Genomic DNA, 22,333 nt, shown 5'->3' on the forward strand with positions numbered 1-22,333 from the left:
TACAATACTTGCAACTAAACTGCAGACCTTATCTGAAACTTCCATTTCTCAATCTTACTCTTGCTTGATTCTCAAGACTGCTCAGACATCATCTCCTCCTGGACGGCTTCCCTAGGCCCCTTCGCTCTTCTTTCCCCTCATCTTCTAAACACACATAACACGCTAAGTGCTGCTCCTCGATGGCAATTACACTACTTTGCAATTGTCTACCAATAAGGGCTGAGGTCCTGGAGGGCTGAGACTGGTTTTAATTGATCTGGAATCCTGCCTGACAAAGAGGACCTCACTCCATGTTCCTTGGGTTGACTGAAAACGATAGTGCCCAAGGGATCACGAGACAGCAGGTGTTGGCGAGCCAACGAGGGGCGGTCATCGCCCAGGTACTATCCAAGCCATTCGTGCAGACGGTGCAAAATAGGAACTAGTCCTCTCGCTGTCAGCCCTCTCCAGGGCTCTGCTTTTCCACAGGCCCCGCCCACCTACCGACTCCTCCCCTCAGGCTTACCCTCTTGTTATCTCCTCCCCTTCCACGCCCCCTCTTCCACTGTCAGCACCGCCAAGATCCGTGACCCCGCCCCTATCACGTTAGTCTCTTTCAGCTGGATCTCTGTCCTAAGCCCCGCCCTCCAGTCTTTCCCTGCCTCTTTAAGTCGCGTCGCTCTTTAGGTCCCTCCTTCTGCCCTACGGTTCGACCTTTCTTCCTCAGGCTCCGCCCCCGCCCCGCGGGCCTCCGCCTCCCCAGAGGCCTTCCCCTATGACACGCCAGAGTCCTTCAGAAGGGCGGGGTTTGCAGTGCGAGGGGGCGGAACCTGGGGGAAGAGGCGGTACTCCTAGCTTGGAATGCCGTCGGCGACCCCGCCCCTGCGCTCTGCCGTTGCTAGGAAACAAGCATCGACGCTCTGGCTTTGGCCGGGTCCAGCCAATGAGCTGGCACGCCGCTGCCCAGCGGTGCGTCGCTGGGCGGTTACGTGTGGTGCGCGGGGGCGCGGGTTGCGTGTGGCGCGGGGCGGGGCGCGGCTGGTGCGCCTGAGGAGCGATGGCGGCCTCAACTCACCTAGCACCGCGGTGGCGATCGGGCCTGCTCAGGGTCGGAGTTCTGTGACTGAACAGTAAGTGAGGGCCGGAGGGCGTGTGAGAGGGGAAGAGGGGCTGGGGAATGACGGCACTGGGTTTGGTGACTGTCCTGGTTGTGAGGGGACAGGGTGAGGGGCTGGCATGTGTTGAGGGGCCAGGTGTGAGTGTCTAAGGTAGGGGAGCAGGGCGAGAGCCTCGGGGTGAGTGGGCAAGTAAAGAGCTGGGTTGTATGAGGGGCCGGGATGCCTTCTGAGGGGCCAAGTGGAAGGGACTTGTGAACACGATTTACTGAGGAGCTGGGGCTCCTGTGGGCAGGCGTGAGGGACAACCCTGGGACCAGAGTGAGGGGCTGAGGCCTGCGCGGGGAGGGGAATGGACAGGGCGAAGGCGGGAGCATGCGGGCTGGTGGTGAATCGGGAGGGAGTTGAGAGCAGGGCATGGGGGAAGGAATGAGGATTGTGAGACTTGGATAAAGGTGAGAGGTCGGTTCTGAGTGGAGTGTTCTGCCCAGTGAGAGCAGTAGTTTTAGACTGAGTAGGACAGCTTGGGTGGAAGTGTTGTGCTCTTGGCTCTTCTGCTGCATGGGCTCTACATATTTTGGAGGATCAAAAAATAAAAGCGTCGTGGGCAGTAGTAACAATGATAATGGAAATCATTTTTTAGGCTTACTCTTCAACAGAGTCATCATTGGAATCACTCGTTCCCTCAAGTTCCTCCTTGGGACTGCAGACTTGAAGATGGTCCCTCTCATGGAGATTTTTTGGCTATGACCGCCTATGTTTGTTGTCTTTCCACCTGCTTCTGGGCAACCTTACTCCACTGCTGCTCCTTACCTGTGCTGAGCTGTGGGGCTTTGACCGTTGCCATCTGTATTGGACTAACCACTTACAGCTGCTAATTCTACTTTCATGGAAATCATATGGTTTGTTACATACAACGCTGTATTTCGACTCCCAAACAGGATGGCTTTGCTTTCATTTTCTTACAGTTAAATTAAAAAAAAAAAGCGAATTTATGTACAATAAACTACTCATATTTAAAATGTACATGTTTGATGAGTTCTGACATACGTTTACATCTGTGAAACCATCACCACTTTCAAGATACTGAACATTTCTCCCACCCCCAAAAGTTTTCTCCTGTCCCTTTGCAGTTCATTCCTCGCTCCATGACATGTTATTGGGTTCACTTTATTAGCATTTTACAGGTCCCCTTTTCCCTGCCAACCCATATGCACATGGAAATTTTGAATGTTCTAGAAAGCTGGGTTGGCACTCAGATAATGGCTCCTTTCACACCACTAAAATTTCCTCTCTCTTGACAGTCTGCCACAGAGCAGATACCTCCCACAACCTCAGGAAGAGGTAGACCTTCCCTATCCAGACCATTCTTTGGGAATTAGAGGCAGCCCAAGTCCCCATTCTGTTCTAGAGTCTGAGCCTCAGAACCAACTGTTCTGTCCTGTGGTATGTTTTCATTGCTTCTCTCTGGAGGCTGAACAGGTTTTCATGCTGGTGGAACCCTTGGCAATCTTCCCAGATGGTCAGAACCCTATAGCACTTACATGTATAATGAAAGAGTTTAGAACAATGATTCCTGAACACTGGGTCAAGGACAGTGCCAGTCCATGATAAAGTTTTTATCTATTCAAGGTGGAAGGAGAGAAAGGCAACATATGGAACATGAGTTTTCCATAAAGATAAATTTATTCTTAAATTATCTTTCCTATTTTGGTATTAAAGTGCTCTCTCACTGGTAAAGTAATGGTGGCAGCGGATGATGGGTTTTAAAAAACTGATCTATTTGCCAAAATAAAAAGTAACAATCCTATTTAAAATTTTAAAAAATCTATTTCTACTGGTTCATGAAATCCAGGAATTTAGGGTGATGATAGTGTGGCTGCTGTATTATGTTGAGGAAGCCTGCATTTATACAGTAGAATTACTGTCTGACATCTAAATTGCATTCATGCATTACATAGCGATGTCAGATTTTACTGGAATTACATAGATTCCTTATGAAGTATGCAAGGGCAGGAATTCTTATTTTATAGATGGAGAATCAAATCGAAGAGCCAGAGACCACATAGTGATAAAGTGGCAAAGCTGGACCCAAAATTTGGTCTCAAGAGAGTGACAGTGACTTGGGAAAAAAAAGTTTGTAACAGAGAGTGAAGGTGATGTGGAGTAAAAAGCATGTGATGTACAGGAAGGGTTGTGATGACATGTAGGACATTATCCTGGCAAAAAAAGTCTTTTCTATGATTTGTAATTGTTCTGTTTCCAAAAGAGGTTAAAGAGACTTTGAGGGTGACATGGGTTTGAAGTTTTTGTTTAATAATGTGGCAAAAACATAGGAACAGGTGTACATAATACCTGGATCACATTGTGATAGTGACAGGTGAGACAAGTCACATGTTTGAGGGTTCTTAGGGACTGTCCAAATTCTTGGCTGTTCTGGAGAAAGCACTGGGTTTTGTAAGCTTCCTGTTTGCTATACTGAACTCTTTGTTGAACAGTAGTGCGTTAAGTATAATGGATTTTGCTTGATGATATATATAGCTGAGTGGTAGATACGAGGAGATGAAACATAGATGAGGATGATGATGTAGAGGTAGAAACATGCTTGGGGTGCTGTGTGTAACCATCTATTCCACATCTGCTATGTGCCAGGCCCTCTTATAAGTGCTGGGAGAAAAAATTCATTCATTCATATAGTAATTCATTTATTCATTCAGCAAATACTTCAGCATATAGTCTGCCCTTGTGATGCTCACATTTTATGATATAACAAGATAGATTAAGATGTGGTCCTGTGAAGTCTCAAGGAATTTTCAATCTGGTTGGGAGAGATGGACACATAAAAAGATAATTTCAGTTGAGAGAGAGAATGTGAAATATGAAAGTATATCATAATGAGGTGATTACTTGTCTGTATCTAGTCTCAGTCTCTCTGTATGTTCCAGTCATATTTACTCAGTGATCTATGGTATATCTCCACAGGTATTGCAGTTAACGTGTCCAAAACAGAACTCATTGTCTTTGCTTTGAAAGTCTGCTTTTGTACCATGTGTCATATCGCAATCCAGGCAAGGACTTCAGTGTCATCTTCCATCTCTCTGCTCCTTCACCCCCTGTATGTAGTCAGTCACGAAAATCTTAATACATTTCCCTTTATATTATCTGTTTTCTTCATCCCCACAGCTACATCTTCACAGTTAAGGCTTTAGTTTACTACCTCCTCATCTCTCATCTGGATTTTTTTCCCCAGACAGTCTCCTGCCTTCAGACTTGCTCTTTTCTAATCCGTCCCTGGAATGGTCTTTCTAAAAATGCTAATTTGATCATGGAGCTCCTCTGCTAAAAACTTCTGGCTCTTTGTGTTCTGTAGGATAACATCCAAATTCCTTAATATGGCATCATTTGGCCTCAACTCACCTCTCCAGCCTCATCTCGGGCCACTCTCTCTCTACTCTGTGTTCTAGCTTGAATAAATTGTTCACAGTTCCCTGACAAACATGTTACTTTTTTGAGCCTTGAAATCTTTGTAATAGCTGCTTCCTCTACTAGGAATGCCTTTTCTTCTCTGCCCAGTGAACTTTCCTCATCCATTAGGATCTAGTTCACTTTCACCTCCTCTTTGACTTCTTTGTCACCCTTCTGCAAAAGGGGTGGAGAAAGCCGTGTGTGACATGGGGATTTACTGTTGTAAAGGGGAGTCACTGTGCAATAGAGTTCACGCTGTGAGTTATGAGGGCTCTGCTGGAGTGAGGTGGGGAGATCCCTGCAAGAAGCAGAGGTGGTACTGGGGAGAGGGGAGGTAGTGAGTTAGGACCATACACTGATATCCCATTTGTCTCATACATATAGGCTGAGGGATAGACAGGCAGAGAGGATATGTGTGAGCTGAGCTCTAGATGTAGGCTCCTATGAGGTGGGGTTTGTTTATTTGTTTTTCCCTTTTGTATTACTATGAAGTTTTAATCAGATCTTTCTACTTTCAGAATCTAGGGTAAGAACCCATCGCTGCCTCTTATGTCAGTAAGAGGAAGAGCCATTGTAGGGGGAGAGAAGCCTCAGAACTTGACTGACCTGTTCTTAGAAGGTTGTTTTGGTCTCTCTCCCTCTGCTGTAGATGTTGCAGGTGTATCCCTGCCCCCACCTTCCTCCCTCTTTGCCTCTCCCAGGGCAAAGGTTCATAAATGAGACTGAGCCATTTCCTGCCTCGTGTCTGCTATTCCGAGGTTGGTGGACACCCTTGCTAAGTGTTCCTATAAGGCTGTATTTCGGGCCCTACGGTGAGTGCTTGACCTTGGCCATTTTGGGGGGTCTGAAAGATCATCTCCTTTGTCCCCTGTGGCTGAGCCTGTAGTAAATTTGGGAAGAGGGATCTACTTTTCTCTAGACTTTGCTGTGGGAGGAAAGGGCACAGTAATAGGGTGGTGATCCCATTCTCTTCTGTCTTGTTCTGAACTTTTCAGGGTTAACAGGGAGTGAGGGAGCCTTAGGTAGGTGACAGGAACACCAAGCTGTGGCTTTCTTTTAGATGTCTGAAGTGTGTGAAGAGGGTCCAGGTTAAGTGTTAGCTTTTGGGTTCTGAGACAGTGATTTCAGTGTGGCTTTTCTCTTTGAGGTCTTTGAAAAGAAATGGGGGTGGGATGGGGAGGGAAAGTCCTGGAGGCCAGTTCCCCTTGGGTCTGTGAGCAGTGCTGTATGTTAATCAAGGAGTGGAGCAGAAGTGGGCGCCCCAGGTACATCCCAAGGTAGAAGCTGTTTGTTAGTCTTTGGAATTGAGTTCTAGAAGCTGGAAGCAGTTTAGTTGTGGACATGTTAAGGCCTTTGCTGAGACTGGATGCTTGGCCCTTCTTCAGCTCCCCTGGGGTATGAGTGTGAGGTTAGATCTCCCTTTGCTCCACCTTATGTTGCTATCTGACATATTTTTAAAGGCAAATTTGTTCTTGTCATTTCCTTGTTTAAAAACCTCCTTTATTCCAGGGTGTTGATAGATAAAACCCAAACTCCTTAGCATGATATTCAGTGATATTTATAACCTTCACCCATGTTTGCCCTTCAACTTAATATTGTAGCTCTCTTCTCTAAATAGTCTGAGATTAAGCCACACCAAACTTGCAACCGTTCTTCAAATTTGCTATGTTCTTTCACAGTGCCATATTTTTGAACATACTGTTTTTAATATGAAGAAGGCCTTTCCGTCTGCTTTCTTTGTGGCCAGTATCTCATTGTTAAAGATTTAAATCAGATATCACCTCTTTTCTGGAATCCTCTCATAGTTTCCCAGGAAGATTTAGTTGCTTTCTTAGCACCCCCATGACATTTTTGTAAGTACCTCTGTTTATAATATCTATTGGAGTTTTTGTTTATGCTCCCCCAATGGTTTTTATCCATTTTTGTATTTCCAGTTCTTACCTATTATTAGCACAGTGTCCCAGTACTTATCAGTATGATGTACACCGACTTAATGAGTGAGCCCTGCCTGCTGTTTAGGACTGCTCCCACCCTTTATAAGACTGTCTTTTGTTCTCCAGAAGGTTTTCTTAAGCATAGTTGCTATCTTCCTTTAGTGTGAGCTGATAGTGGTGAGAGGGAGTGTATCTGGGTAGAAGGGATGGTGGTTAATACAACTGGAGGCCGAGTGTGGGCCTGTTGCCAGGTCTCTGGGTTCCTTTAGCCTTATTGAGTATAAAGAGGAAGGACAACTGAACCACACCTTTCCTCTGAAGTTTTTTTTTTTTTTTTTTCCTCTGAAGTTTTTATACTTGTGAGATATTGTTGAGAGACAGTATTGCTGAGGGGGTGGTAGATGTGATGAGAAGGAACTGTGAGCCATGGCCGAGGCCAACAGCTGTTTTGGTACTTTTCCCCAGTCTCTAGTGAGGGTGTCACGTCATGTCCCCAGGAGTGAGTGTTGGATGCATCTGACAGGAGTGAGTATATGTGTGTTTATGGGAGTGTATCCTTGTGTTCTTTGCTAGAATGAAAATCCTTTTGCTCTTTTGGTTGGCTCTGAATTTTTACCTCTTAAGATTATTCAGCCAGCTAAAGGTCTGTTAGTGTATCTCCTCCTGGGTGGGCTTCTAGGGAGGGACCTGTAATAGTTAGAAAAAAATTTCTTCCTCAGCAGTCCCAGAGGGCCGGAGTCAGATCAAGACTGGATTTCCTGATTGTTCTTTGTTTGTTCATTCACTCATTCACTTAAACATCCATACATTCAGCAAATATTTATTGAGTCCCTAGGCACTGCTCTAGGTACTGGGGATACAACAGAGAAACCTTGCCCTCAATGAGCTTCACTGTAGTGGGGAAGATAGACAAATAAATAAGCAAATAAATATTTTTAGAAAGTAAAAAAACTGCTAAGAAGAAAGTAGGATTAGGAAGCTAGAGAGTGAAGGTGGGAAGATGTGCTATTTAGATAGAATTGTTAAGTAAGTCCTCTCTGAGGAGATGGCATTTGGAAAGAACTGAGTGATGTAAGCAATGTGAAGATCAGGAAAAGTACACTCCAGACAGAGGGAAGAGCAAGTATTCAAGAAGCCTCGTATGAGTAAAGTATGAGTGAGGAGGGGTATGGCAGGAGGTTATACAGGTTAGATTATGTAGTGCCCTAGAGACCAAGATAGAGAATTTGGATTATTACCAGTGTGATAGGGAGTCATTGGAGGATATTCAGCAGAGGAGAGATGTAGTATAATTTATGTTTTAAAACTCTGGTTGCCGTGTGGGGAATAGATTCTCAGAGGGGCAAGACTGGAAGTATGAAGGCCAGATTGGAAGCTATTGCAATAGTGAGACATGTTTGGAGGGTATAGATGATAGGCTGATGAACTGGATATTAGAAGTAAGGACAAGAAGAAAGAAGGATGATGCCTAGGTTTTTGGCCTGAACAAGTAGGTGAATATTGGTATCATTTATTAAGGTGGAGCAGGCTGGGGGAGTAACACAGGTTTAGTGTTGGAATGAGTTCTGTTTTAGACATGTTGAATTTAACGTGCTGACTGTGTGTGTGGAATTTTCAGTGGAATGGTGGTTCTGAGTTCTTCCTGCTGGGCGGTAGAGAGAGGCAAACTTCTATTAACCTCTTCCATCCTTTCTCTTTGAATCAGATTTGTAGGTCTGGATCGGGCAGTGACCTCTGAGCTCACTACTCCAGCCTGGTATATCTTCTGGCTCCATGGACAGTTACTGGCTCCTACAGACCGGATGAAGCAGACTAGAGACACAAGTAGAGGAAGCCTCCGGCTGGCAAATTCTCAGAGTGTGGCCCTCTGGCCACTGGCCCTGCCCGGCCTACCTCATGGAGAGGATGAACTGGCTGAGCAGACTGGCCTCCCGGGGCCCTGGGCATCGTGTACCACAAGGGGCCAGTCTGCAGACTCCTGTCATGGCCGACCCTGAGACCTGCCTCATGGTCTTTAAGAATCACTGGTCCCAGGTAGGAGACTATATGCTAAAGGTCCCAGTCTACTGGCTGCCCAAGTCCTAACATTCTTTGTTCTCTCACCTTGCCATCTAGTCACCTGATCATCTTAAATTTTTTCTCTTATCTGTCCTGATTCCCCAGGTGGTGCGAATTCTGGAGCGGCAAGGCCCTAGGGCAGCTCCTGGGGGAGCCGACGATCTCAGTGCTGTGTGCAACCACACTTACCAGATGCTGACACTGCTGGCGGAGGATCGTGCGGTGCCCTCGGCTCCCACAGCTCCTGGGCCCCTGCTGGAGTTTGCTCTGCGCGAGGATCTGCTAACCCGTGTGTTGACGTGGCAGCTTCAGTGGGATGAGCTTGGGGATGGGGTTGAGGAACGGCGGGCTGAGCAACTGAAACTATTTGAGATGCTAGTGAGCGAAGCTCGCCAGCCACTGTTGCGGCATAGTCCAGTTCGTGAGGCTCTGCTGATCTTGCTGGATGCCTGTGGCCGCCCTGTGCCCAGTAGCCCAGCACTGGATGAAGGCCTGGTGCTACTTCTCAGCCAGCTGTGCGTGTGTCTGGCCCGGGAGCCTTCATTGCTTGAGTTCTTCCTGCAGCCACCTCCTGAGCCCGGAGCTGCTCCCCGTCTTCTCCTCTTTTCTCGCCTTGTACCTTTTGTCCATCGAGAGGGCACTCTGGGCCAGCAGGCCCGTGATGCCCTACTCCTGCTCATGGCTCTGTCAGCTGGAAGTCCCACTGTGGGCCGCTACATCGCAGATCACTCTTACTTCTGCCCGGTCAGCACCTCCCGGGATCGGGGGTAGGGTATGGTGTAGGCACTGGAGAGCACCTTCCTGTCCAGGAGATGTGGAGGGACTGTACCAGGGACCTCTCCTTCAGGAAGTAGCCCCCCCCCGGGTTTGAAAGCAGCACCTGGAGTTGGGGTGGGGATGAGACGTGGGCTTAGGTGGATAAGGCAATTGTGAAGGCTCTTCATGGGCCAGTGTTCCCAGGTGATGTGTTGGCACCTTGGGTGACTAATATCTGCTCTGGTAATAGCTCTTACCCCTACTCGCATAAAAACTCTGGGTTAATAGTTCCCTGTTCCCCTTTTTTATATCGTATGAGTCTTTGGTAACCTGTCCTTGGGGATGGCCCCCAGGTGCTGGCCACAGGGCTGAGTGCCCTGTACTCTTCACTGCCCCGAAAGATTGAAGTTCCAGGAGACGATTGGCACTGCCTACGACGGGAGGACTGGCTGGGGGTGCCAGCGCTTGCTCTCTTCATGAGTTCCCTAGAGTTCTGCAACGCAGTCATTCAGGTGGGACTGGGGTTTCCAGGAGGTCTGGCCTTTGGTCATTCTGGGGAGATGGGGTGGGAGGGGGTGCATTCCCTGGAGTTCTGGTTTTCTTTCAGCTTGGGGGTAGGGTGCCTATTTGTATTCTACCATTCTGCTCCCTTCCTGACAATGGTCCCCTTCAAAATCCTCCGTCCTCTGTCTTGCACCCTTACAGGTGGCTCACCCTCTAGTGCAAAAGCAGCTGGTAGATTATATCCATAATGGGTTCCTGGTGCCTGTCATGGGCCCTGCCCTGCACAAGGTGAGAGTCATGAGTGGCAAGGCAGATTAAGGGATTAGGTTGAGGGGTGGTAACCTCGATGCCAGGACCAGTGTGGGCGGCAGTGGGCTGGGTACTCCTCCCTTTTTCCCTGTCTGCTCCTGGTACCTCCTTAGAACTTAGGGAAAATGGCTTAGCATATGTGCGGGGAAGCCCTAAATTTCCAAACTTTCTCTTTCTTTGTACAGACCTCTGTGGAGGAGATGATTGCCAGTACCGCTTATCTGGAACTTTTCCTACGGAGTATTTCAGAGCCTGCCTTGCTCCGTACCTTCCTGCGATTCCTGCTATTACACCGGCATGACACCCACACCATCCTTGACACCCTTGTTGCCCGTATTGGCAGCAACTCCCGGGTATGGCCCCTACCTCTGTCCTGGCTTACCTGGGTGAGCCATTTTCTCTCTCCGACCTTTGTTCTGGGAGGGTGTTCCTGCCCTTCTTTGGCCTTTGTCTCCAGCAATCACTTCAAAGTTAGGTGGCATTTTCTTTCTAGTATTAAACTTTTAACTGTTTTGGGTACAATTTTAATGTGGCCTCCTGCTTTTGTAATATACAAATCTAAGACACAGTTACCTTTTCTGGATGACTTCGGCTGCTCGTCTTGGCTATAGGTTTTGCCATTGTGCAACACTTGTTATGTAGTGTTGGCCTGAGGTTCTCTTCAGCTGTGTAGCGCTTTGTGACTTGCTGTGGGTGACTTGAAGCTCACTTCTTCAGGCTTTGTGTCTGCTTTGATAGGTGATCTAGCTGCTACTAGTATGTTTACCTTTTCTTCCCTCTGGATTTGCTGTATTTGAACAGCTATAACTTGGGGCACCCATTTGCCCGCTTACCTACTTACGTTCCTTCTTCCTGAACATTTTGATTGAATGTTCACTATATGTCTATGTGTCATACTGTTCTCTGGTACTGAGGCTATAATGGTAAGCAGTGGTTGCTGAGTTCATGGAGCTTCCTTTATAGAGGAGGTAGACAAGTAAACACATAACCAAAATAATTGAAAATTGAGGTCACTGTTATAAAAAGCCTGACAGGGTGCTTCGAAAACAGTAGAGTGGTCAAAAAAACCTTTCTGAGGAGGTGACATTGAGTTGAGACCTAAAGGTCATGAGGGAGTTAGCCTGTTGAAGAGCAAGTGGAAGAACAGTCTAGGCAGAGGGAGCAATGCATGCAAAGTACATAAGTGGGGAAGAGGAAATGAAATGTATTTGAGGAAATGAAAGACCAGTGTGACTGGAGGTATAGTGAGCAAAGGGGAGAAGGGAAGGAGAGGTGGGTGAGTTCAGATCATGTGTGGCCTTGTAGACCATGGTAAGAGGTTTAGATTTTAACCAATAGAAATGTATATAAAATAGGAGTAAATTGTTTCTAAGTCATAAAGACCTGAAGTCTTTCTGGGGGAGTAAAGCATTAGTTTAGCCATGGACTTTATGGCATTTATTTTGGCTCCGTCATCCATTTTTGTTTCCTTCTTTTATTATAAATAATTGAAGTTCTCTGGGTCCTTGTGTTTCAAATAGAAGTTCTTAGATCACTAAAGGTTCTAAAAAACTGTTCTAGATAACTGAGGTACCTGGTAGTAGGGTTCCAGGTAAGTAAGGTTCCTGGATAGCTGTGTTTTGTATAGTTGAGGTTTCTGAAGCTACGTTAGGGTGTATGTGAGATATTCTAGACTGACTCTGATTTGACCAGTGTCTCTGAACCAAGTGTACACTTTAAAATTTGAAAATGACAATAACCATAACAACAGATTCTAGGCTCTGCCTTAGATTTCTTGAGTTATAATCTTTGGGAGTAGGCCCAAGGCATGTGTGCTTTTATAATATTCCAAAATGTAATTATGATACATGCCTTGGGTTAAGAATTATTGTCATAAACCGATAGGGAAGAGATGTCAAAGCTTTAATTTTACAAAGGTATTGAAAGCGTTTTATTTCTCATTATGCTGAAGCTCGACCAAGGTCTTAAATCTGTTTGGCCTCATGGAATGTCCCGTTCATGTTTTGGGAATGTTGATTTCCTTCCTAGGGTTGATTTTTCTTCCTGTATTGGGCTCTGTCCATCTTGCTTTTGTCTTAACCTTATCCTAACTTCTTTGATTCTCCCTCAGTGTCTTTAGTCTTCAGCATATATTTCTGTTAGTCTTGCATTTGGTCCCCTGGTCTCAGGAGCCTTTCATTGTTTGGGGGTATTTATTCTTGGCTCTCAGTTCTTGGAGGAACCAAATCTCTTCTGATTTCAGGATGCCCATGTTAAACATGCAGGTGCTTTCCTTTCCCCTGTTTGGCCCTTTTAAGCTTGATTCTGTTGGCCTGACTTTGTAACTGCTATAGTCTGACTTGTGTGGCTTAAGGTGAATCATGCTGGCTAGCTAGCCTGAGTATCTGTATTAGTTTCCTATTGCTGTCTTAACAAATTACCACAAACATAGTGGCTTAAAGCAACACAAATTTATTATCTTACTATTCTGTAGGTCATGTATCTGACACGGACCTCACCCCACTAAAATCAAAGCGTCAGCGGGGCTGCATCCTTTCTGGAGGCCCTAGGAGAAAATTCGTTTCCTTGCTCATTGGGATCATTGGTCAACTTTACTTAATTGTAGTTATAGGACTGAGACTCCTGTTTTCTTGCTGGCTGTCAGCTGAGGACCATTCCTATCTTCTAGAGACCAACTAAATCTTGGGCTTGTGATCCCTTCTTCCATCTTCAAAGTCATCAGTGGTGGATCGAGGCCCTTTCATGCTTCAAATCTCTCTTCTTTTTGACCCAGCTAGGAAGGGTTCTTGGCTTTTAAAGACTCGTGTGATTTGATTGGGCCTATCTGGATAATCTGGGCTACTCTCCCCATCTTAAATTGTTTAATAACCTTAATCATACCTGCAAAGTCCCTTCTGCCATGTAAGGTAACTTACAGGTTCTGGAGATTAGGACCTGGACATCTTTGCGGGGCCATTTTTTCTACCTCCCACACAATCTTTCAGTGAGTCTGAATGTTTTCATGGCTAGTTAAAATGGTCATTTAGGATAAACAGCCAATGCTGTCTAAAACGTGAACTGCTATCTTATCTCTTTCCCACCATGATTGGCTTTTGTTTGGTTTGGTTTTGTTTTTTCCTTAAATGTATTTATTTATGGCTGTGTTGGGTCTTCATTGCTGTGCGTGGGCTTTCTCTAGGGGTGAGCGAGGGCTACCCTACGTTGCGGTGCACGGGCTTCTCACCGCGGTGGCTTCTCTTGTTGTGGAGCACGGGTTCTAGGCACGCAGGTTTCAGTAGTAGTGGCACGTGGGCTCAGTAGTTGTGGCTTGCGGGCTCTAGAGTGCAGGCTCAGTAGTTGTGGCGCACGGGCTTAGTTGCTCCGCGGCACGTGGGATCTTCCCGGACCAGGGATCGAACCCGTGTCCCCTGCACAGGCAGGCAGATTCTTAACCACTGCGCCACCAGGGAAGTCCCATGATTGGCTTTTAATTCCCCCACAGTCATTTAGTTAATGATGAGCACCTGGACTGTGCAGGTAGTGCCCTGGACTAAGACCCAATAGTTGTCTTCAGGGTGCTCAAGGTATACTTGCCGTAAGGGAAGTATAGAGAAAGTGCTGCGGGGATTCATAGGAGTGAGGGAGTGCTTACATGTGTCTCTTCTCTTCATCTAGCCAGAGGTGAACCACCCTTTTTACTTTTCTAAAACAAAAGGTTTCCCTTGTTCTGGACCCACCTATTTTTTCCTTTTCCTGTCAGCTGCCCTTGAACTTTTCTTTATCCTACCTTCTGAGAGAGACACTGGTGTTGGAGAGGTGACTCAGACTCCATGTTCACAGCCCCACCCACTTCCCAGCTGGGATTCTTCCAGGTTCCCTCTGGTTTTTTGTTGGTAGGCATTCAGTTACTATGCTGCTATAGTCTGTTGACAGGCATTCCCTTAGTTATCACGTTGCTGTTGTCTCCTGTTAGTCATTCACTTAGTCCCAGTATTTCCTGGGGTCTCTTCATGGGTATTCATTCCATTTAAGTATTGCTGGTATCTCTGCTGCCAGGTATATATAGCCAGAGAGTTTGCCGACATGTGTATGGTCTATAGAGATACATTAAATCTGACATGTGGTTCGTTCCTATCTGTGAATAATGAAGTCTTGACCACAAAGATCATGTGATCATTTATTTAATATTTGAATGATTGTTTTGTGCCAGGCCCTGTGCCATCATTGCTCCAGGAGAGGTTGGTTGGGCCTGGGGTTGGGGAGGTTTCCATTTGGTAAGCATCTTGGAGGGTAGAGAGCTCTTATGGTGACTCCCCGCCCCCCCCTCCCCCCAGCTCTGCATGGTCTCTCTGAGTCTCTTCAGGACCCTACTGAACCTCAGCTGTGAGGATGTCCTGCTGCAGCTGGTTCTCAGGTACCTGTGGGGGCAGGGCTGAGGGATGGCTGATCCTGGACCCTCCGGGCCCTCAGGACCTTGTGCATTGCTGGGGTGATGGGTTGCATTGGGGTTGCTTGTGTGTGTCCTCTCGAAGCCTGGCTTAGCCATATAGTTCCACTGATGTTCTCCCAAGCCCTGTCCTTCCTTCCTGATCTATCCTGTGTCCCTTTTCTGCTGTCTTTCCCAGGTATCTTGTCCCGTGTAACCATGTGATGCTGAGCCAGAAGCCAGCTGTGCGCGATGTGGACCTATATGGACGAGCAGCAGACAAATTTCTCTCCTTAATCCCACGCTGTTGTCGGCACCGTGCCTCCAGCCCACCTCGTCCAGAGCATGCCTCGTGGGCTCGAGGTGGGCCTAGCAGAGAGGCAGGGAGAAGGGAGGACACGACGGGTATGGCCTGGGTTCTTGGGGAGCCCAGCAAGAAGGTGGGAGGAGGGAGGTGGCCGTGAGTGGCATTCCATCTTTGGGGAGGTTGATGAGGGGTGCTGTAGGGTGGATCCTTAACTCCACCAAAGAAATTTAGCTTCTGAGCAAAGCTGTTCCTTTTCTTCACTCCAGTTGTACTCTTCTATTTCCATTGTTTTGTGGTGTTGGTCGTAATGAGGAGGGGGTGGTAGATGAGCGAGAGCTTAATTTGAGGGGTGGAGAGTCAGCTGTCTGAATCGGTCCCATGTTTCTTCTGCTTCATTGCCTTTTCTCTTAGTTACCCAAGGTGTCTCATCCCTCCTCCTGCACCTCTGGCTCTTTGATCTCTCTTATGTGTTTTCCCCTCTGCAGGCCCTGGAAGCCCAAGTGTTGACTCCTCTTCTGTGGTGACGGTACCCCGGGCCTCCACGCCATCTCGTCTGGCCCTCTTCCTGCGACAGCAGAGCCTGGGTGGCTCCGAGTCCCCAGCCCCAGCCCCTCGCTCACCAGGGCTTGCTGCATCCCCAGCCTCCAGCCCTGGCCGACGGCCCAGCCCTGTGGAGGAGCCCGGTGAGCTGGAAGACAATTACCTGGAGTATCTGCGTGAGGCGCGCCTTGGTGTGGACCGCTGTGTCCAAGCCTGCCGTACCTGGTCTGCCCCCTATGATGGCGAGCGGCCCCCTCCTGAGCCCAGTCCTGTTGGCTCCCGGACTAAGAAACGCAGCCTACTGCCTGAGGAGGACAGGGACAATGCAGGGGAAGGGGAGGTGGAAGAGCTGGGGAGGGGGGCGCTGGCTCTGGGTGCAAGGGAGGGCCCTGGCCACCTGCTCCCTCCCCAGCTCAATGGGGTGCCAGGACCATGGCCTGAGGGGGCCAAGAAGGTTCGTCGGGTGCCACAGGAGGGAGCTGGGGAACTACTAGAGGGCACCTCCGAGGGCGTGGCAGGACTAGAGAGCTTTGGGCAGGAGCTCCAGGAGCTGGAGGTGGCGTTGAGCAATGGGGGCACTGGCTCAGAGCCCCCTCTAGAGCCTTCACTACCTCTTGAGGAGGAGGAGGCCTACGAAAGCTTCACCTGTCCCCCTGAGCCCCCTGGCCCCTTCCTCAGCAGCCCTTTGCGGACTCTCAACCAGCTGCCAAGCCAGCCCTTCACTGGTAAGCTACTTAGCCTAGGTCTTCTCCTTTGTGTACTCTTTGCATGTTCTCGACATGTTTGTGCTGGTTTCTGAGACTTCTTGCCCATGTCATTCCTGTGTACTTGCCTAGCTCCTCATCCATTTTGCTTGGGTCCCCTCCAGATACATATCATGTCATACTTGTGTCTCAGTGTCTGTCTGTAGTCTTCCATGCTTGTGCTGGTTTGAGTATTGACTTATGTCTAAGTCTTGTATGTCTGTCCTTTATGCATGTTCCTCCTCTTCCTCAGTCTGGCCATTTTCTGGGATGTGTGATCAGGATATTCTGTGTTTGGTGTTTCCTGGTGAATGAAAGTAATACATCTGAACCACGTGGAAGACATACGTGCTGTCCTGTATGGGAGGCACCTGTAAATCATGCCGTTCCATGTTGTTCCCACCAGTATATCTGTCTGGGTGTTGGGTCTCTTGTCAGCTCTTCTGTGGCCCAGGGTCAGCTCTCTGGGATACTTCTCTTCTTCAGCCCTGGCCTCCTTTCTCCCAGCCTCTTTCGAGAAGGGCTCAGTTTCAAGTTTCTCCTGTTCCCTATCCTTGCACCTTATTGGTTGCCCTGACTGCTCAGTAAGACTTTCTAAGGGTTTATGGTTAGTGGTAAGAACTGAAGCAGATAGAGTGAAATACCTCTATCTGGGTAAATTAGATCAGTGAAATACCTCTATCAGGGCAAATGACAAAGCATGGCCCTGAGCGCCCCCCGCTAAGTTCTTTTGGTCTCTCCAAAAGACCTTGGAGCTAGATCTGGCCTGAGTGGCTGGGCTAACTCCTCTTTGTTTTTGTTTGAGAGCCAGTTTTACCCAGCCCAACCCTCATCTGGCTCTTGTCCCTACTCTACACCCCATGCTGGAGATTGGTGGGGAGGCACTTCTGGGTAGCTGTATAGTGCTTTGGACTAGACATACCTTGAGTTAGCATTCCATCTATGTCTTTGATGCATGTAAATCACTCACTATGATGCTGGTACATTGTGAGAACTCAGCATGTGGTAGTTTAGGATTATCATCTCTTGGGTGCATGGCAGATACAAGTTGACCAAGGTACCCGCATATCTTCCTGTTGTTTGTAGTCAGGTTGTTACGCACTGATCAGTACATGTCCTGACTGGGCCTTGCACAGCATCAGGCCTTTTGCTCTGGAGTAATGACGACAACTCTCTTGCAGACTACAGAAAATATACCTTTTCATTTATTTAGCCTTTGCTCTGCTCTTTCCTTCTCTACACCTCTAGAAGGTAGTGTGCAGGTTTTACCACTTTCTTGAAGCGTTAATTGAAGTTCTGTCCTTTTTCTTCTTCTAAACTCATCTGAGCTTTTTCTCTTGCAAAAAAGTCCCCGGAGATGAGAAGGACAAAGTTATGGGATATCTTAGGACCCTGCTAAGCTAGAGTTGTTTTAGAGCTAAGGCTAGTCATGTGCGTGTGGAGTAAGAATGTTCTAGGATCTTTTTCAGGATTCAGTGTCTCTTGCCCTTCATTGTTCTCCTGCCTCAAGTCTTAGTGCAGTTCCTAGGCACACTCCCTCTCCCTGACAAATCCCTGACCAGACAGACTGTGATGGTTCTACAGTCCTAGTGTTGGTGATCTGGCTCAGTTGAGGCCAGTTCTCCCAGAAGATCATTCTAATCCCTTCTGCCATCCTCTTTTCCACCAAAGAGTCTGTCCTGAATCGGTTTTCTCTGGCCCTGAACTAAGCTCTTTTTCCCCTACAGATTCTATTTCACCACCTTGGTTCCCCGCTCCTGAACAGACCTGATTTCTTTTTTGGTTCTCCAAAGATTCCTCCCCTAACTTTAAGTTGACCAATCTAGTCACTGTCTTTGCCTTCACTGTGCTTTCCTCTTGCTTTATTTCTGACTCAGGTCTAGTGTTATCCTCTGTCTTGTATGTAACCTGATTTCTTCTTTTGGTCTAATCACTTTCTCACTTGTTCTTTCTTCACTTGTCCTCTTGGGTGAAGCTTTTTAAAAAACTAAGAAATATTATATAGCTTATGGTTATTATTGAATACTTATATAATTTGCTAGACTTTGGCCTAAAGGCTGTGTATCAGTATCTCTTTGATCCTCTTAATAACCTTATGAGGTGGGTGTATTTCCTTACTTTACCAAGTAGGAAACTATGCTTGGAGAGTTTTGATTCATCCAGTAACTTAACTAGTAAATGGTAAAGGTAAAATTTGAACCAGGTCTGTCTGATTCCAGAGCCTGTGGTCTGCCCCTTCAGCTAGAATGTGTATAAAGCTGGCATCTGGACCTCTTGTGGGTCCATGTGGTGTCTGCCATTTTATCTCCTCCAGAATCGGTGGTCACAGGATACTTAAACATGCACATCATTTTCTGACACAAATAATTTTCATCTAGTGGTGGGGGGAGGTCTCATTTTGGGGAGGAATGCATGTGATGTGCATTGTGTTCAGGCCTTGTATCCCTGTGCCCACCCCCCCAGGCCCCTTCATGGCTGTGCTCTTTGCCAAACTCGAGAACATGCTGCAGAACTCCGTCTATGTCAACTTCCTGCTGACGGGGCTGGTGGCCCAGCTGGCCTGTCACCCCCAGCCCCTGCTCCGCTCTTTCCTGCTCAACACCAACATGGTCTTCCAGCCCAGTGTCAAGTCCCTGCTGCAGGTGTGCGATGCATGCATGCATGGGTGCGTCCAGGCTCCATGGTGGGCCAGGCCCACAGCTGGAGTGGCCCTGGGGGGGCTGGGAATAGGCCCAGCGGGGCTAGAAAGGACTGTGTCAGTCTAGAGCCACCCAGAAGTGTCATGAAGTTGTGCTTCATAGGTGCTGGGCTCTGTGAAGAATAAGATTGAGAGCTTTGCAGCCTCCCAGGAGGACTTCCCAGCACTGCTATCCAAAGCCAAGAAGTACCTCATTGCCCGTGGCAAGTTGGACTGGACTGAGGGCCCTGCGGCAGGATCTGCCCCCCGCCGATCTGATTCCCTAGGTGAGGCCTACCCTGCCACCACCTCCCTGTCCTCCCTAGGCAACTAATTAGCTCAGGTTAACTGAGTTTCTTATTAAGGTTGAAGCCTTGTGCCGGGAACTAGGGAGTTACAGAGAGTAGAGTCTTGATTTTGTCCTCAGGTTTCTGGGCAGAGGAAGAACATAGTTCTGTCCACTGAGAGCCAAACCAGCAGTACCAGCAAAAGCTACTCTAGAAGCTGGGGACGGGCAAGGGGACAGAATAGTCTCTAGGTTGAGATACTGTTAAAGCTTGGTAAAGGACATGGCATTGGACATGGGCCTTGAAAGGTGGGTAGGACTTGGGTAGGCAAAGAAGTGGGATGGCTTTATTCTTTTGTTCAGGGGACAGCATGAACTGTTTAGCTGGAGCAGGGGATTTGGAAGGTGGTGGAACAGTTGGTAGTAAGGTGGGAAAGATTTGGTCAGAGCAGAAGGTCCTCAGCATAGAAGTTGGGCTAGGCAGAGGTTGTAAACTTTTAGGCAGTGAGAAACCATTGGAGGTTCTTAGATCTGGGAATGGAGAGATAAGTGTGTTAGTTCATGTGCTGGTTGCACTGGAGCTAGGAGAAGATGAAGTCAGAAGAGCAATTGGGAGGCTTCTGCTATAATGCAGATGTGACCTGTGAGGCTTGAATTAGAATAGTGGAAATAGAAAGGAAGAATTTGAAAAGGTGGAAATGGGAAGGACGTACTGGCAGAGTTTGGTGAGTGGTTGTGGGGTATAAGGAAGAAGGAAGAGTTGAATACAACCATGATATTCTAAATTTAGGTCTTTCATCAACCAGTGTCTGAGTGCTTGCCGTATGCGCTAGGTGTTGTCTTTGATACAGGGGACTCAGGGAGGTGCAAGATGTGATCTTTGCTTTCAAAAAGCTGACAGTCTAGGTAGTGACTAGAGGATTGTCATAACTGAGGGAGCAAGGTCCCAAAGGTGGTGGAAGTAAGTGGGATCCAGAGCACAGGAAAGTTTTTGCCCCCTTTGGGGCAAATGAGGAGAGATCAAAGGAGGAAATGTTATGTACAAGTGGAGTTTTGAGGTGTGGAGGGAAATTTTAGGGAGTTGAAGTCATCCTTTATTTGCTAATTGAAGTAGGAGGCAAAATAATATGCTGAGCAAGAGAGCAGAGGTGAGATGGGGGCTTAAGGAGGAAAGTGTATAGGTTGGGAAGAGAGTACCAGAAGAGTTATTAGATAGCTGTGAAGGCCCAGCTGAAGTTCCTTAGCACGATTTCCTCATGGTCCAGTACCAGGAATTATTTCTTGCTTCCACAGTCCTGGTACTATGTTCACTGTGGAGGGCCCAGGGATATAGAGGTAAATAAGACAGAGTCCAAGCCCTTAAACTCACAGATTAATGTATGAGGTAGAAGACATGAGAACAAGTTATTAAAATGCAGTGTGATAGGGCAGTAAAATGGGAAGTTAGTGGAGGGCAAATGAGAGGAGAGGTAGGGATGGGGAAATTAGGCCAAGGATGAAAACATTGAGGAAAGCAAAATTAAGGCAGAAGGGGCTACAGAGGCATGAAAGGAGCCTGGAGGGTTCCAGGAGGAGCACGTAGGTGTGGATGCCAAAGCAGGGAGAGTTTCTAGAAGAGGTGGGAGGAAGTGTGTGAACCTGGTTGCAAAGGGCTCTGAACGCCAAATCTAAGATATCTGTTTAGCATATCTCTGTAGCCATTATTAGAGGGAGGTCGAGAATGGGAATGGTATCATGATCTAGAGACTAGATCCCTAGAGTCTAGGCCCTAGGTCCTGGACAGGGCCAAGAACAGATCCGGAGCCGGCAATCTAGGAGGAAGGAAATTAGAGAAGAGAAGGCAGTATTTTAAATGGTTCATTTGAGTCTAAGCTGACATGCAGTTGTCTGGCCACAGCCAGTGGGAGGGTGGCTTTGGTGGATGTAGGAGAGGGATTGGTGGAAGGCCACGTGGTGGCACGGGAGAGCAGATCTTGGAGGGACAGTGGTGTGTGACAGATCTGATAAAGTCACTGAACTATGACTGCATTTGTAGCACCTGTGGGTATTGAAGGAGCAGGGGTGTGGGTGAGGTGTTATAGATAGATAGGCAGGGGAAGGAGGAAATGTTTGACTCTAGTACAGGAGGGTGCCGGGCAGCAAGAATAAGGGCACGTTACAAACCTGGTGATGGTAGAAGAGTGATTGGAAAGGGAGGCGCAGTAAGAGAACCCCTCAAGGTGAAGGGGCCTGGAGAAGGGAGGGGTCTTGTCTGGGAACGAAGTGTCTGAAGGGTTGACTGCCTAAAGACTGAGCATGATGGTTGGCTGGTGGAGAGGCTGGGTAGAGGGAAGGAGGCTGGGCAGGCAGCACTTTGGTGTTAAGAGTTCTAGTGGAGAGGTCCATGCCCCTGGGGGAGTGGGGGTGCGTGGGGAGGGGAATCTCCTCTCCCAGGCCAGGGAACCTTGCCTGACGCCAGCAGCTTCACGACACTCCTGTTTGTTCCCAGTGAAGAGCCGGAGGCCGTCCTTGGGGGAGTTGCTCCTGCGGCATGCACACAGTCCAACCAGGGCTCGGCAGGCGGCACAGATGGTTCTTCAGCCTGGGAGAGACGGCACAGGACTTGGCCTAGGTGGGGGCTCCCCTGGGGCATCAACACCGGTCCTACCCCCCCGGGGTGGGGCCCCTGACCGCCACGGTGAGGCTCTGCGAGTCAAGAATGCTGTCTACTGTGCAGTCATTTTCCCTGAGTTTCTCAAGGAGTTGGCTGCCATCTCCCAGGCCCACGCTGTCACCTCGCCTTTCCTGTTGGATACTTCAGGGGAGGGATCTGGCCCTCCCATCTCAGGCTTTGGGCCCCTCAATCCTTAACTTTCTTCCATGGACAATCAGGGCCTTGAGTGGCCTGTGCTGGGGCCAGGGTGTAGGCTCCTTTTTATGTTTGGAGGCAGTGGCAAGAGGACTTTTTAATTTATTTCCGATGAATGTTTTCTGGAGAACTTGTTGCAATATGTATAAAAGGGAAATCTCTATTCTGTGCTCATTCTTCTTTCCCACCCTTTTTCTGTAGGGCTGGGTCCCCAAGAAAGTTGTACATGGATGGGGAAGTGGTCAGGGTGTTTTCTCTCTGGCGAGGACACGATGCCAAGGTTTCGAGGTACTTATGCCTTTAGAGGGTGAGGGGACATGAAGCCTGAGGAAAAACATTGGGACTTTCCTCCTCCAGACTCCTACGGGAAGAAGCACCATGGGCCCAGGATGGTTTGGGGGAGCAGC

The 22,333-nt window shown here is 48.0% G+C and overlaps 1 protein-coding gene across 3 annotated transcripts; it reads left to right on the forward strand.

Annotated features, from left to right (window-relative positions):
* Nucleotides 1–1,001: 1,001 nt before the first annotated feature.
* Nucleotides 1,002–22,284, forward strand: FHIP1B (FHF complex subunit HOOK interacting protein 1B). 3 transcript variants are annotated; one of them, XM_081241457.1, is made up of 12 exons: nucleotides 1,002–1,109; nucleotides 8,199–8,527; nucleotides 8,657–9,295; nucleotides 9,661–9,819; nucleotides 10,013–10,099; nucleotides 10,306–10,473; nucleotides 14,434–14,513; nucleotides 14,725–14,930; nucleotides 15,318–15,515; nucleotides 18,579–18,757; nucleotides 18,917–19,079; nucleotides 21,567–22,284. In XM_081241457.1, the coding sequence occupies exons 2-12, from the start codon at nucleotides 8,390–8,392 to the stop codon at nucleotides 21,926–21,928; spliced, it is 2,379 nt and encodes a 792-aa protein (XP_081097583.1). In that variant the 5' UTR covers nucleotides 1,002–1,109; nucleotides 8,199–8,389; the 3' UTR covers nucleotides 21,929–22,284. The 3 variants fall into 3 exon arrangements, with proteins under 3 accessions (XP_081097583.1, XP_081097582.1, XP_081097581.1); XM_081241456.1 differs by having other exon boundaries at nucleotides 14,725–14,888; nucleotides 15,318–16,097; XM_081241455.1 differs by having other exon boundaries at nucleotides 15,318–16,097; nucleotides 21,567–22,283.
* Nucleotides 22,285–22,333: the final 49 nt, after the last annotated feature.

The sequence above is a fragment of the Mesoplodon bidens genome, assembly GCF_964165515.1.
Source record: "Mesoplodon bidens genome assembly, chromosome: 7".
Classification (NCBI taxonomy): Eukaryota; Metazoa; Chordata; class Mammalia; order Artiodactyla; family Ziphiidae; genus Mesoplodon; species Mesoplodon bidens.